The 14,347-nt window shown below is 55.4% G+C and overlaps 2 protein-coding genes across 8 annotated transcripts; both read left to right on the top strand.

The window, feature by feature from the left end:
• Positions 1–354: 354 nt before the first annotated feature.
• Positions 355–5,163, top strand: FXYD1 (FXYD domain containing ion transport regulator 1). 7 transcript variants are annotated; one of them, XM_082677761.1, is made up of 7 exons: positions 355–396; positions 1,937–2,001; positions 2,468–2,500; positions 3,079–3,153; positions 3,653–3,689; positions 4,617–4,666; positions 4,862–5,163. In XM_082677761.1, the coding sequence occupies exons 2-7, from the start codon at positions 1,941–1,943 to the stop codon at positions 4,882–4,884; spliced, it is 279 nt and encodes a 92-aa protein (XP_082533887.1). In that variant the 5' UTR covers positions 355–396; positions 1,937–1,940; the 3' UTR covers positions 4,885–5,163. The 7 variants fall into 7 exon arrangements, with proteins under 7 accessions (XP_082533887.1, XP_082533885.1, XP_082533882.1 ...); XM_082677759.1 differs by lacking the exon at positions 355–396 and adding an exon at positions 585–742; XM_082677756.1 differs by lacking the exon at positions 355–396 and adding an exon at positions 1,198–1,243.
• A 199-nt stretch (positions 5,164–5,362) lies between these two features.
• On the top strand, positions 5,363–14,109 carry FXYD7 (FXYD domain containing ion transport regulator 7). The gene is made up of 7 exons (XM_082677764.1): positions 5,363–5,484; positions 5,653–5,813; positions 9,684–9,713; positions 11,358–11,432; positions 11,549–11,591; positions 11,750–11,790; positions 13,579–14,109. The coding sequence occupies exons 2-7, from the start codon at positions 5,732–5,734 to the stop codon at positions 13,599–13,601; spliced, it is 294 nt and encodes a 97-aa protein (XP_082533890.1). The 5' UTR covers positions 5,363–5,484; positions 5,653–5,731; the 3' UTR covers positions 13,602–14,109.
• The last annotated feature ends 238 nt before the right edge of the window (positions 14,110–14,347 follow it).

Below are 14,347 nucleotides of genomic sequence, written 5' to 3'. Positions count from 1 at the left end.
GAGGAGTGCTGGTGAGTGTCTTTGGGCTTCTCTATGGGTGTGTCATTCTGGATTTGTATGTATGGACATGCATGTATTTGTCTTGTTTTGTGCCTGTTTATCCAGGTCTTTGGGTTTCTGTGTGTGTGTATGTGTGTGGTGTGTACCCCTGGGGGACCTCACAGTCAGTAGAAGACAACCTACATACACGCTGAAATGCCCTCCAAACGGCCCTGTGGTGCTGACGAGGGCCCCGCAGGACCCTGGGGTCAGGGGTCAGTGGACTCCTAGGCACTCAGGCCAGGTGACCTTAAGCCCAGGCTGGGCCCAGTTCCCAGGGAGCAGCGTGGAAAATCATTGACACCCACCCTGCCCTCCCAGCTCCGAAGCCCTCTGAGGTGCGGCCGAGGCTCACGTGTGAGTGTGTGTGTGTGTGTTTGTGCGCCTGTAACACAGTCCTCCCTGCCGGCACCTCTTCTCCCCAGCTTTCCCCACGGCTGGCTGCCTACGATTCCTCCCTCTGAGCTGAGAGAGTTAACCTAGCGGGCCAGGGCGGTCTGGGCTGGGGGCCGCCCCCTGGCCCCCCTCCAGCCCGGCTCCAGTTACAGCTGCCGGTTGGGGAGGGTAGGGGTGGGGTGGGGCGGGGAGGGGAGACGGCTGAGGGCAGCGCGGCCAGCTCTGGGCCAGGGGGTCCAAAGTGCTCGGCCCCAGGGCACAGCCGGACGTTTGGGGCCTTCTTTCGGCAGGGGACAGCCTGACTGGGGTGAGCGTCCCCTGCCCCTCCCCTCCAGGCCTCACCCCTGGCCTGGCTGGGCCGCCTATTTTGGGAACAGGAGTGGCTTCCCAGGCAGGCCAGACCCAAGAGGAAGGGAGTGTGGTTGGGACGTTGGGGTTCTCCCAGGGGTGGAAGTGTGGGTGCAGCTCCTCCCTGCTCCTGCTGTGGCACGTGCACCCTGGCTGGGTGTGGGTTTTGGACACTCACGTGTGTAGGGTGTAGGTCGGGCTGCGTCATTGTTTGGGGGTGCAGAAGGCCCAGATAAGGAGTAACGTGTGCCTGGGTCTCCACCCCATGTCCTGCTCCAACCAGAAGTTTAGGGAGTGGGCGTCGTCTCCATTCCAGCCCCACTGTGTGTGTGTGCGCGCGTGTGTGCATGTGTGCGTGCGTTCCTGCCGCTGGCATCTGTCTTCTATCTCTCAGCCCCACTGGCTTGGGCCGCAGGTCACTCGCCTGGCGTTGTCCGTTCATGAAAGATGTCACCCAGAGGCAGGCAAAGGGGACGTTTTCCCTGTTCTCATCTCTTCCAGGAGAGGAGAAGGGGTGGCCTTTCCCACGGGGGCAGCCCATGGCAATGTGGCAGCCCAGCCTCACCCGGGCAGGGTTGTGCGTGACCCCCAAGGGGGGGGAGGAAGGCTGTTGCCATGGTGGCCTGTGCGAGGCAAATTCCTCCAGGGTGAAATGGGAGATATTTATACCCAGGGTCAGGCAGAGAGTGGGCCAGCGGCTGAGGGCAGGAGAGCTGGGATATTAACGGACGCGGTGAGGCTGTGGTGTGTGGGCAGGTGGGCCCTTGGGCATGTCCTGGCTGCCTCTTCCCTGGCAGCGTGTCTGTCTCTCCACCTGGGTGGGGCAAGGCATCCAGGGTAGGCATGGGGAATCTGGGGCCTGCTGTGGGGACGGCCCTGGCCTGCGGGAGGTCCCTGTGGACTGTGTGTGTGTCTCACCCCTGTCCTTGCTGCTCTGTGACCCCCATGGTGTGGGTTGTTTTCGTGACGCTGTGTCCCAGTGAAGCAGGAGGGTGCCTCTGTTTCTCAGGGTGACCAACCTGGATGATGGACGCTTTTGAAATTAAGTCCCTGGACTGTCTCTGACTTAACAGAGACAGTCCCCTGAAGAGAGTTCAGGCCCCAAAGGTGGGGGAATGAGGGTACAGGTTTCCTGACCCTTGTTGTCCCCCAGGACAATGGCATCTCTCAGCCACATCTTGGTTCTTTGTGTGGGTCTCCTCGCCATGGTCAACGCAGGTGAGTCCGGGGAAGGCAGCCCACTACCCACTTCAGCCCCAAGGGTGGCAAGGGTAGGGGAAACTCTGCAAGAGAAACAAGTTGGAGACTCCAATCTGAACTGAGTCAGTTGAGGCACCAGGAAATTGGGGTCTCACGTGGGGTTCAGTCACAGGCTGGTATCTGGGGGAGGGGAGAGGATGCCCCAGGTCAGGCAAAGGTGGAGGGCGGGATGGAGGCCTGTGAATGACGGAATCAGAGACAACCTGTAATGAGACGGAGAGCTGAGGCAGTTAGGTGCCTGCTGCTCCACCCAGGACAGTGCAGCGGGGCAGCTAAGACCCAGAGAGGGTAGGCAGCCTGCTCAGAGTCCAGCAGTCCCCAGACTCTCGGCCCAGGAATGTAAAACCCCAAAAGGTCTCGTTATGCCCCTCCTTGTCCAGGATCCCAGGAAGCATCCGACCCTGATTTCTTTCTCTCTTTCCAGAAGCGCCACAGGAACACGACCCATTCACCTATGGTGAGGGAGGGAGGGGCACCTTTCTTTGGGAATTAGGGGGTGCTGGGCTGGGTTCGCCTGTCCTCTCCTCATTCCTCCCCTCCCCCCACCTCTCTCTGTTTCTGTCTCCATCTATCTCTAGACTCTCAGTGTTTATGTCTCTGTCATTCTCATTCTCTCTCTTTCTCTTGATCTGGCTCTCCGACTCTTTCTGTCTTGATCTCCCTCTGTCTCTGTCTCTCTGTTGGTCTCTATTTCATCCCTCTCTGTATCTCTGAATCTTTCTCCTTCTACCTCTTAGTATCTTATGGCTCATCCTCTGCTGCCACCTGCCTTTCTCCTCTCCCTGATCCTCACCATCATCCTTCCCTACTCCCTTGTCTCCTCCCTCCTCCTTGCCTTGCCCACCTCCTCCCCTCCCTTTTCTTTACATCCTCTCTTCTCCCTGATCCCCCTTCTCCCACATCTCTCCCTACTCCTCTCATTGATTTCCTTTCCTCTTCCCCATCCTTCCTCCTTGCCCCTTCCTCCCCATTCTGCCCCTCTACTATCCTTCCTCCTCCCCTCCCTGCATTCACGCTCCTCCTTGCTGCCCACAGACTACCAATCCCTGCGGATCGGAGGCCTCATTATCGCCGGGATCCTTTTCATCCTGGGCATACTCATCATCTTGAGTGAGTACCCCTACCCAGACTCCAGTCGCGAATCTGCGGGTGTCTGTCCCAACCCCGTCCAGTCCCCGCTCCGCCTCCAACCCCGCCCCTATCAGAGCCCTTGGCCCCCGCCCTTATTTCTGCCCCCCACCGGCCTCACGCCCTCGGCTCCGCCCCTGTTTATGCCCCTCCCCTATCGCAGCTCTAGGCCCCGCCCCTTCTACTCCGCCCTCGGCCCCGCCCCCGCTTCTATCACCGCCCCCGGGCCCGCCCCGTTTACGGTCCCGCCCTCGGCCCCGCCCCTGTTTATGCCCCTCCCTTTTCCCTGCCCTAGGCTCCGCCCTGCCCCTTCTACTCCTCCCTCGGGCCAGCCGCGTCTCTATTGCAGGCCCAGCACCCCCCTGTCCCTGCCCCACCCTTATCCCCCCCGCCGCTCCAGCCCTGGCGAGCGCGAGCTCTGGCTCGCTGTGCCGCGTAGAGCGTAATCTCAGCGCACTCCTCCCCACGCCCCCACCCACAGGCAGAAGATGCCGGTGCAAATTCAACCAGCAGCAGAGGTAAGAAGCCTCTCTGGGCTCTCACTCATCTACTCCCGCTCTGAAGGAGCACTGGGGGTGAGGCCGGAAGTCCACTCAATCCAGAGCCAGAGAGACCCCTCGGCAAATATGTATCAAGCACCTACTACGTGTCCAGCCCCAAGCCAGGCCTTGGGACCAAGCCACGAATTAACCGCCCTCCCTGCCTGGCTGAGCGTCCGGCCCAGTGGGGGCGGTGGCGATGGGCTCCAACAGACCCACAAATATAAAATCACGAAGCGCCGTAAGTGCTGTGAAAGAAAGAGCCGCGGCGAAATGAGATCACCTCACTTGGCGGCCCAGTTTAGCTCGGAGTCCTGTTTCTAGCTCTCTGATTCATCCTTAAATAAAAATGTAAAGCCCAGGCAATGTATGAATACCTTGTCGGTATTAAGATACTTGTAGATGTTATTATAAATAAAGGTAGTATTTATTGGGTGTGTCCCACGTGCAGGATGCTGTTTCATGATGTGTTATTTACCCCTCACACCATATCTATAAGGCAGGTGCTTTTATTAACCTCATTTTACAGATGAGGAAACCAAGGCACAGGAAGGTGGTCACACGCCCCAAATCGCTCAACTGCAAGATGAAGGCTCTAGGTTTCTAACCTAGGCCGTCTCCAGGCAATCTGCCCTCAAGTCGCTTTGGCTATACCTCCTTTCCAAATTCGAGTTCCTTCTCCAGCACTCGGGGAGGTACTCTCTGTTACCGGCCTGGAGCGCCTCCTGCCAAACACTTAAACTGCTCCTGGGTGCACTGGATTTTCTGGCGGCCCGGAACCTGCTCCTCGCCCATCTCTGGGTCTCAGTACACAAGTCTGTGAAATGGGGGCTGCACTGGGGTTTCCCGGGTGTAGCTGCCTCTCTCCTTTTCCATCCCCAATTCCTTCTGCATCTCTTTTCTCAGGACTGGGGAACCGGATGAAGAGGAGGGAACTTTCCGCAGCTCAATCCGCCGTGAGTTTGGGGAGACTTCGGGTGTTTGGGGATGCAAGCTGGTTCCAAGAACCCCTTCCCTGGTCCTCCGTGGGCGCGTGGAGCGGGGGGCTTGATCTGAAACCCGAGGTCGGGGAGTTGCCCTGCTGTGCTCCCACCTTCCAGAGGAGCTGGGGTGCCCCTCCTGCTATCCGAACTCTATGTGTTCCCCCTTAGGTCTGTCCACCCGCAGGCGGTAGAGACACCTGGTGCGATGGAAGCCAGCCAGGTCCTGCAGCTCTGACTAGGCTGGAGGGGGGAGGGGGGAGGAGGAGGGGGCGAAGGGCTGGGATAGGGGGCTTGGAGGGCTCTCCTGCCTCTTACCCTTTTCACCCACACAGAATTCCCCTGGCACCTGACGCCTCCCACCCACCTTCCGCGCGCCCACCTCCATCTGGACTGTCCTCTTTCCCAGCCCTGCCCCCACAGACTCCCGTCTGCCGCTCAGATTTCCAATAAAACGTGCTTTTCTGTCTTGACAGAGCGGTGTGGATCTGTCAGTCCCTTCGCGCGGAAAGCCTGGGCGCCCCCTTGGCCCCGGCAGAGGGCGCCCCCACCCTTGGGGAAAGGGCGGGGACGTCGGCAGTGGGCGGGGGCGGGGGCGGGGGTGGCCGGGACGGGGGCGGGCTCTCCGGGCCCCCATTGGCTACGGCCCCCTCCACACCAGGGCTCCCCCCATCTCCCCCCGACAACAGTCCGTCCCGGTTCCAGCTGCTGCAGCCGCGCCTTCACCGCCTCGGCATCCAGCCGACCCCTGCTCCGGCTTGGCATGGCGACCCCGACCCAGGTCACCACAAAGGGTGAGCGTCGCCTGGGGAGAGGGCGCAGGGGGGGCTCCGGGGTCTTAGAGCTTAGGAGAGAGGATCTGGGGAGATTCCAGTACTGGAAGGGGAGGGGAATGGGGAAGGGGATGTCCCTTCCTACCATGGGCGGAGGCCCCTGCAGTGCACCCCTTGGCACCCCTCCAGGCCTCTTGGACACCTTCTCCCGGTGGTGTCGTTCCTGTGCGGGACCCGTGGTTGGAGAGCGGCAGTCCCCGGAGAAAGGATGCTCGGACCGGTAGCTATAGCAACCGGGTGGCTGGTCCAGCACAGCGGTGGTAGTGGACTCGAAGAGATGGGCTTCGAAGGTGGGAGCGGGTGGATCTGCAGCCACAGAGGTTCTCGCAGATTTCAGGAGGGTAAGGGGAGGGGGTCCATATGCCTCTTTTTTTCCTAGTGCTGGCACCTACGGTGGGTGTTTCCTGAAATCTCTGACAGGCAGGTTCAGTGGGAAGCAGGGAGAAAGAGGGAAAGATAGGAGCTGGAGGAAGTGAGAGAGAGACAGAGAGAGACAGAGAGCAAGAGAGAGGGAGACCGAAAGGAATACAAAAAGAGACTGACAGAGAGCCTGAAAGAGATACAGACTGAGAGATGGAGGGACTGAGGCAACTATGGAGGGAGGCATAAAGACACAGAGGGGGAGAGAGAGAGAGATGGCCCCACAGCGTGAGAGGGAAATGGAAAAGAGAAGGGGGGGTGGCACAGGGTGGGGCCCGTACCACTGCAGTGAGCCCCCATGGGCAGGGATGGGTGTCAGGACCCTCCTTCCCAGCCCACATTCGGGGTGTTGTCTGGTCCGAAAGGTGCACTTGGGTGCGCACACAGATGCCCCTCTCTACCTCCATCGCCCACACAGATATTCACATTTCACACCATTAGCCCAATTATGCACCCCCGAAATACTGACCCCCCCAACAGCCCCCTTTCTTGAGCCTGCTTCTGCAGATGGGCAAGGGGAAGGATGCTTCCATGGTGGGGGAGAGGTGGGCAAGGGAGGGTCTCTTGCGCTGAGAGCAGGGCCAGGGGAGAGGCCAGCGGTGCTGAGGAACCTCTGGCAAGTGAAGGGAACCCCAATTCCACTCTGATCTCTCCTCCCCTGCCCGCTTTCCTGGGAGGTGGGGGCTGCTGCACTGAGCCATATCTGCAGAATTTGAAGCAGGGCGGGGGGGTGGGGGTGGGGGGGCGGCTGCAGAGGCTGGAAGCCACCCTAGGGAGAGGGGGCAGGGCTGAGGCAGCAAGCCTGGCGGGAGCCTAGTGCTTCCTTTCGCGGAGATGGTGGTTAGCAAGATCGATGGCAGCAGACAGGCAGAGGTGGGAGGACAGATGCCTCCACCTCCCCACACCCTTTCTCCAGTCACAGCAGGAGAGGGGACCACAGGTCTTGGGAAACCCCGGGGGAGGAAATGCATGTTGCCTGTTGCAAACCACTTAATGAAATTAATTAATGAATGAATGGATTGTTTGGGGGCGGGGGATGGCTCCCGCATCCCCCCATCCCCCACCCCATCAGAGAGCAGGAGGGTGTGTTGGGGAGAGACAGAAAGAAGATGCAGGAGCACAGCTGGGCCTGGGTCCCTATCCCTAAAAAGGACCCTCCGCTTGGCCAGAAGCCAGTCCTGCAGAGGCAACAACAGGAGGTACAAAGGGAGCAGAGGCAGTCAAGTTTGGCCCCAGAGTTAGAAACCCAACCCCCAAGTCCCACACAGGACCCTATCCAGCCTGGGGTACCCAGACCCATCAACTCTCTTCACCTCTCAAGATGCCCCAGTTGCCATAGTAACCACCTCCTTCCTGATGTCTCCTTGGCAACTGGCCAGGAGTGGTGCACATTCCTTCTCCTGCCTCCTGGCTCCACCCTTAGCTCAATCTCGTCCTGAGGACCCAGATTGCTGGGGCAGCAGAGACCAGAAGAGGAACTTCTGCATGGAGCAAGGAGCACCCAGGGAGGAACCAAAGAGGACTCTGGGGCAGGCGCTCACCCTCTGGGCTTCTGTGATGGTTTGGGGAGGCAGGATGTGTGGAAGCACAGGAGACAAAAGCAGGATAATTCAACTGCTCCACCTCTGATGCAGTCTCCCTGCAGCCTAGTAGGAGCTCATTCATTCATTCATCCATCCATTCATTCATTCTAGAAAACTTCTTTGAAAAACTTTATAAATGCCAGGATTAACAGTAGAGATGAATCCAATAAATTTACTCTCCATCTGGTGGGGGAGCTAAGACAGAGCACAGATGGCTCTAAAATGTTTCCCCATCTTGACGCTTATGAGTACCACCTTCATGATTTCTGCCCTGTCCAAATGTTCCCCACACTGATATTTATTTAACATTTTTCCTTCAAAGAATTAACTTTTAAAAAACTTTGTTAGCTTTATTTTATACTGCCACCACAAATGGAAAATCAGGAATTTTTTTTTTTTTTGGTCTTACACTGAAGGCAAGTATTAAAATGATCTTAAACAGGTGACTTCACTTTTCTGAGCCTCAGTGTTCCTCTTTTGTGGAATGAGGATGAAGATAGCGCCTATATCAGAGAGCTGCTGTGAAGATAACTGTGTTAATGTCTGTAAAGTGCTTAGAAGAGAGCCTGGCATGGACTCAGTGCCATCAAATGCTGCCTAGATAAATAAATAAAGGAGAAAAGCAAATAACGTCATAACAGTCTATTTAGATATTGTTGCCTGCTGAAGGCCCTGAACCCAAGGCCTGTTTCATCTTGGGAGATTAACAAGGGTTGGAAAGTGTAGCGTCACATCAGCTCCTATTTAAGACTTGCTCTTTGAAGACTGGACAGGGAACTGAGAAGGTGAACTTACACACTGTGAGTCAGTGCTAATCAGGGTCTTGCCTGGGTGCCACCTGCATGAGTCAGTTTAAACGAGAGTATACTGTGGTAACAAAAAATCTCAGTGGCTTCTCACAATGAGGGTAGATTTCTCATTTAGACTACATGGCCACCACAGGTCAACTGGGGGGTGTCTACTCACCAAAGAAAACTGGAGAAGCCACGATCTTGAGCATTCGTATCACCAGGCCAAAGGCAAAAGAGAGCTCTTGCGCGGGCACTTAAATGCTGCAGAGTTCATTGGCCTGAATTAGTCATATGTCCCCCTTCCCAACCTCAAGGTAGCCAACCTTCCTGAGCCTGGATAGGGGAAGAACATTAATGACAACATCTGGCATCTCCCTGGCACTCCTGATACCCCACCCCCACCCCCACTCCCCTAGTGGTGCTTGTTTTGCAGAATCGTGCTCTAATCAAGGCAGAGTGTACTAAAAGCTGTCAGAGGAATTAGGGAAGCATCAGGGTGGGTTTCTTGAATGGGAAGGATGTTCTGAGCTCTCCTGAAGGGGAATATAGTTTGAGACAGGGAGGTGGGAGTTGGGGAAAAGTAAATCCACAGACACACAGACACACACACGTTTTATCCACATGTTAACGTTTTTGAAATCAGAGTGAGTCTTCCAATGGATGAGTATGTTTTATGTGGTACAGCTACACACATATGCGTGCATATACACACACACTGGGAAAGTTATTACAAAGTCAATTTTGAATCTTTAAATTGATGTCTGAGAAATAAGTAATATAGGATATATATATATATATAATATAGTATGATATAATATAATATAAAATTTTGGACATCTCTGCTCTGCTGGGTTTGGTGTCAGGAGCAAGTGGATGAGAGCCGTAGCCACAGTGCCTGCCTTTTGGGGCTCTCAGATGGCTGAGAAGTTTCAGGGAGTGTTCAGGGGAAGCTGATACACTCAGCAGTCCACCCAGCAGTGGGATTGGAGTCTCAGCATCGTATGCAAACGGGAGTATATATGTGTATTTCAGGAAATGAGTCCATGCTTGCGTTAGACCTCCACGGGGGGCTAGGACCAGGACCGCCATGTATGGTTAGGTAGGTTGTACACTGTACAAGGGAAGGTATCGACCAATGGAATGAGTGGGGGCTGGAATCCAGCCTATGCTCCTCTCTTTAAGCTTTGTGTCTGGCCATGAGGCCATGATGGCCATGAGGCCATCATCCAGAGCAAGACGTCTCATTATCTGATTTCTACACAGAAACCACTGGACCAGTGGCCCCATCAGGATCCTCAAAAATGTTAAGAAGCTCATTGTTGAAGTTTTTTTCCCCTCTCTTTCTTTCTCTGCCTCCTTGCCACAGTTCCTCAGGAACCTGACCCATTTTACTACGGTGAGTGGCAGATGCTGTGCTGAGGGTACCCTGGGGCTGGATGGAGGGGTGGCTCTAGATCCCCATGGGTCACTGCTGAAGTGGCTTCAGCTATGGCTACACGCTACGTGCTGGCCCACTGGCCATGTGACCATGTGGATATAATTCACATCAGCTGGGCTCATGGAGGGCCGAGTCAGACTTGGGGAGGGGGTACCCTCTGTGGACCCTCTTTAGGCTTCAGCAGCACTCTGGGCTGGTGCACTGGGATCATCAGAGAAGCAAACAACTCTGACACCAGGCTGTCGGGATTTGAATCCTGGATTATCCACTCACTAGCTGTGTGGCCTTGAGCAAGAAACTTTGCCTCTCTGGGCCCTTCTGTAAATAAAGAATAGTAATGGTTCCTACCTATAAGGACTGTGGGAAAGAGTTACTCGGATGATATCATTAAATCTTCCCCACAGCACTGAAGCTCAAAAAATGACTCCAGGTCTAGCAGAACTGACCCCAGTTCTCCCTCTAAATACCCTCCTGCCCTCTCCCATTGCTCACTCATACCGCTTCTCCATACGCCAAGTTCTTTCCTGCCTCAGGGCCTTTGCACTTACTGTTCCCTCTGCCAGAATACTCTTCCTCTAGCTCTCCACACAGCTCCTTTTTCTTCTTCAGGCCTCAGATCAAATAATGACTGTCTACTAGGAGAAGCCCTCGTGACTCCCTAGCAAGAGGGGCCACACCCACATCTAGCCATGGTCACATGACTGAGGTTTTTGGTTTTCTTTTGTTTATCACAATATGAACGACAACTCCCTGAGGGCAGGGGCCTGGGCTGCTGCTGGTACGGAGTGGTTGCTTTATAAATTAATATTTTTATAAATGTTTACTACAGCATACTAGACAAGAATAATTCTTATGAAGGAAAATAAAAGAAAGAATGAGATTAGGAAATGTTGAGGAGAGCATGGAAAATTCTAAATGAGACAGTCAGAGAATGTGTCCCTGACATTTGAATAAAGCCCAGAAGTTGGTAAGGGAGGGCTATTTGGGGGAGGAGCTTTCAGGCAGAGGGCCCAGCAAGTGCAAAAGCCCTGAGGTAGGACCAAGCCTGATAGGCTTCAGGAACTGCAGGGAGACTGGTGTGCCTGGAGTAGGGGATTGAGGAGGAGAGTGGAGTGGGATGAGCTCTGAGAAGGGATAGGAACTAGATGGTACAGGGCCTCATGGGCTGTGGGGAGGACTTTGGCTTTTCCTCGCAATGCAGTGGAAGTTGGAGGGGGTGGAGTGGTGTGCTCTGAACTCAGGGAGACCCTGAGCAGACTCAGGTGTTAACAGGATCCCTATGGCTGGAGGGTTGAGTAGGGGGATGGGTGACAGAGAGACCACAGAGAAGGCTGTTTGCTGAAAAATATACATATATATATATATATATATATATGCAATAGAAGAAGTTCATATCTTTATCTATATCTATGGCCAAACAATCCAGAGAAGGGTAAGAGAAGGGTAAAGAGGAGAGGTTAAGGGGAGCGCCCAACGCCCAAGGCCATGCACTTGATGCTCACATTGACCTACTGGAGGAGCCTGCAGCCTTGAACGCAGGCCAAGGCTCCAGGGGAGCTGAGGTGCTGCCCCCACTTTGATGTCCTCCCATATCTTCCCCAGACTATGACACTGTCCAGACCGTGGGCATGACTCTGGCCACCATATTGTTCCTGCTGGGCATCCTCATCATCATCAGTAAGTGTGACCCCTTCTTGGGCTCCAAAGCCCTGGGCACCTGCAGTTCCCCTGCTGGCTTTTGTCCAGACCCTTATGTCCTGTCTCCTTGTTCTGTTCTGTCTCTGTCCTAACAGGCAAGAAGATGAAGTGCAGGAAGGCGGACTCCAGGTCTGAGAGGTCCGGCAGCAGTGGGGAGAGACGGGGAGGGGTGGGAGCGGCCTGGGGCACAGGGCGGCTGCCAAACAAAAGGGCCCCCGGGGCCTGCCAGGTGCTTCCCAGAAAGCCTGCGCAACTGAGCCTGTTTATGCTTTTCTCTCTCATCTTTGCTTCCACAGCCCAACATGCAAATCCTGTAAATCGGAGCTTCCCTCCTCAGGTGAGGGTGTGAAAGGGTGTGGTTCTGGGAAGATGGGTGGGAGCAGGGAGGGGAGTCAGAAGGGAAACTGCACTGGATGGCCCTAAGAATGGGGCCACCAGCGATGGAGCTGAGACCCTGCCGATCAAACATGTTAAAACATGAAGTTAGCGGGATGTGACATGTCCTCAAGGGTCCTTGAAACAGCCCAGAAACAAGTACCTAATCTCATAAAAGCAAGGATGAACTAATTCCCCAGATGAGAAAGCCACAGCCTGTGGAGAGAGGGGTCCACATGGGAAAAGGATATTGGCAGTCAGAATGAAGGCAGAGTTGAGCACTAGAGAAGGCAGGAAGATAGAATGTTTTCCAGACTTTAGTGTTCAGTTGGGAAGATCTAGGATGAAATGACTGAGAAAAAGGGAGGAAGGAAGGAAGGAAGGAAGGCTTGTGAATAATTGTATCAAAAAACAAAAAGAGAGACATATAGAATACAGGTTTTAAAAATTGATATTGGAGAGCTTCCCTGGTGGCGCAGTGGTTGAGAGTCCGCCTGCCTGTGCAGGGGACCCGGGTTCGTGCCCCGGTCCGGGAGGATCCCAACATGCCGCGGAGCGGCTGCGCCCCGTGAGCCATGGCCGCTGAGCCTGCGCGTCAGGAGCCTGTGCTCCACAACGGGAGAGGCCGCGACAGTGAGAGGCCCGCGTACAGCAAAAAAAAAAAAAAAAAAAAAAAAAATTGATATTGGAAAAGAGACAATAGAGGAGAGAATATGAGTGTGAGGATGGAAAGATGGAAAGTATAGGATAAAGAGTGAAGAGAATGGGGGTGTAAGAGGAGGTGAAGGGTGCAGGAGGGGATAGAGGAAGAGGGGGAAGGAGTCCCTAGAAGGGATGGAGAATGGAGGAGGAGGGTGGAATGTGGGAGGGGGTGGGGTGAAGGGGGGGTGGAAGGGGGAGGGGGTGGAGTGAGGAGGAGGGGGAGAGTGAGTGCAGGTGGATAGATGTAGGATGTAGGAGGGGGGATAAGCATGTAGATGAAAGATTGTGACTCCTTGGGGGTGTTAATTTTAATTATGTAAAAATATCTCGACCTGTTTTTAGTGGAACTGTGTCCTTTCCAGGGACTTTTAAAAAATCAGAGATGGGAAACTCTGCCTCTTATAAAGTTTTTAGAACTAAAAAAATGGGCCTTGGGGTACTCCATATTTGGAGGATTTGATGTGGAATTTCATGTGTTTAGTTTCATGTTTATTTAATGAGATTTAAGAACATTAATGGGTCACTTTGTGGATGATGGGGGGGTACGGTTGGCCTGGGTACCTGGCCACAGTCTAAGAATATGTACAGAATTCTCACCCATTCCACTTGAATGATGGGCCCAAGTGGGTGGGAGACATAGGAATTCCTGTTGTATCCAAATGTCCCAGAGATGGTGTGCTGGAAAGGAATGGGGGTATAGGAGGACGCTGGGAGCATGGGAGAGGGTTGGAGACTCCTTTTCTGGTGGGGGGACACCACAGAAAAGCCCAGGCTGGGCCAGGGGTCTTCGGCCTCATCACAGATGTGTTCCTCTCATGACAGTGTCCTGTGGGACAGGACAAAAGCCCCAAAGGTGTCCCTCTATGGACCAGATATTAGGATGCAGGGAGGCAAGACAACGTCCCAGGGCTAGCTCTAGGGTGACAGTCTGGAGATCTGACTTCCATGAAGGGGGCCTGGCAGTGTGTGGTGGGGGGCTGCCTGCACCCCTCTTGCTGCCCACTGGAGCTCCATGGCTCTCTCTCTCTCTCACTCCCTCTCACCCCAGCCCCTGGAGGTGGCGGCGTGTAGACCAGCCCTGGGCACCTCCACTACTGTCCCTGCCTGATTGCGGGAGCCTGAGGACCAGGTGGAGGCGGTGGGGACCCCAGCCTTGCCCAGGGAGCGCTCCCCTGAATGAGCCGTCCCACCTACTCCAAGGCTGGAGCCGCTGCACCTCCCCAGGCCTTGGCAATTACGACCCCCCAAAGAGCCCGTCTGCATCCCAGACCCAGGGACTCAGGCCTGCAGCTCCTGGGGTCCCGGGAGCCCACCCTCAGCCCCCCACAATCCCTGTGTGCTGCTCCCCGGCACCTCCCTGCTCCCCGCACCCTCAGCGTCTGTGTCTTGAGCTTAATAAACGCGCATTTGGTTTTCCCCTGTTCTGTCTGTGTGCTCTCATCTGTGGGGGCCAAACTGGGGAGGGGACAAAGCTGAAGCTGGGGAGCTGTCTCCCCCATCCCCAGATTTTCCCCCTTCCTCTCCTTCCCCTCCCGCAGCGCCACAGTGGCCGCCTTCTCTCTCAGAGCCCCTCAAGCTTCCCTTCCCTCCCTCAGCGCCACCGCCCCCAGCTGCCCCTTCCCTTCTCATCCCCAGACCCCAGAGTAGACCCCTCCCCCGCTCTCCCTCCCTCCCCACAGGAGCCCCACCCCGCCCAGACCTGCCCGCCCTGCTGTTCCCCACCCCCACCCTCCCCTAGGCCGGGGGGTTGGAGGCCTCCGCCCAGCCTCTCACCCCAGCCCCCCCATAGCCCTCAACGTCTCCCCCTCCTGCTCCCA

The sequence above is a fragment of the Grampus griseus genome, assembly GCF_964374135.1.
Source record: "Grampus griseus genome assembly, chromosome: 19".
NCBI lineage: Eukaryota > Metazoa > Chordata > Mammalia > Artiodactyla > Delphinidae > Grampus > Grampus griseus.
Note: the sequence above shows the minus strand (reverse complement) of the source record. Positions and strands in the feature narration are given on the sequence as shown.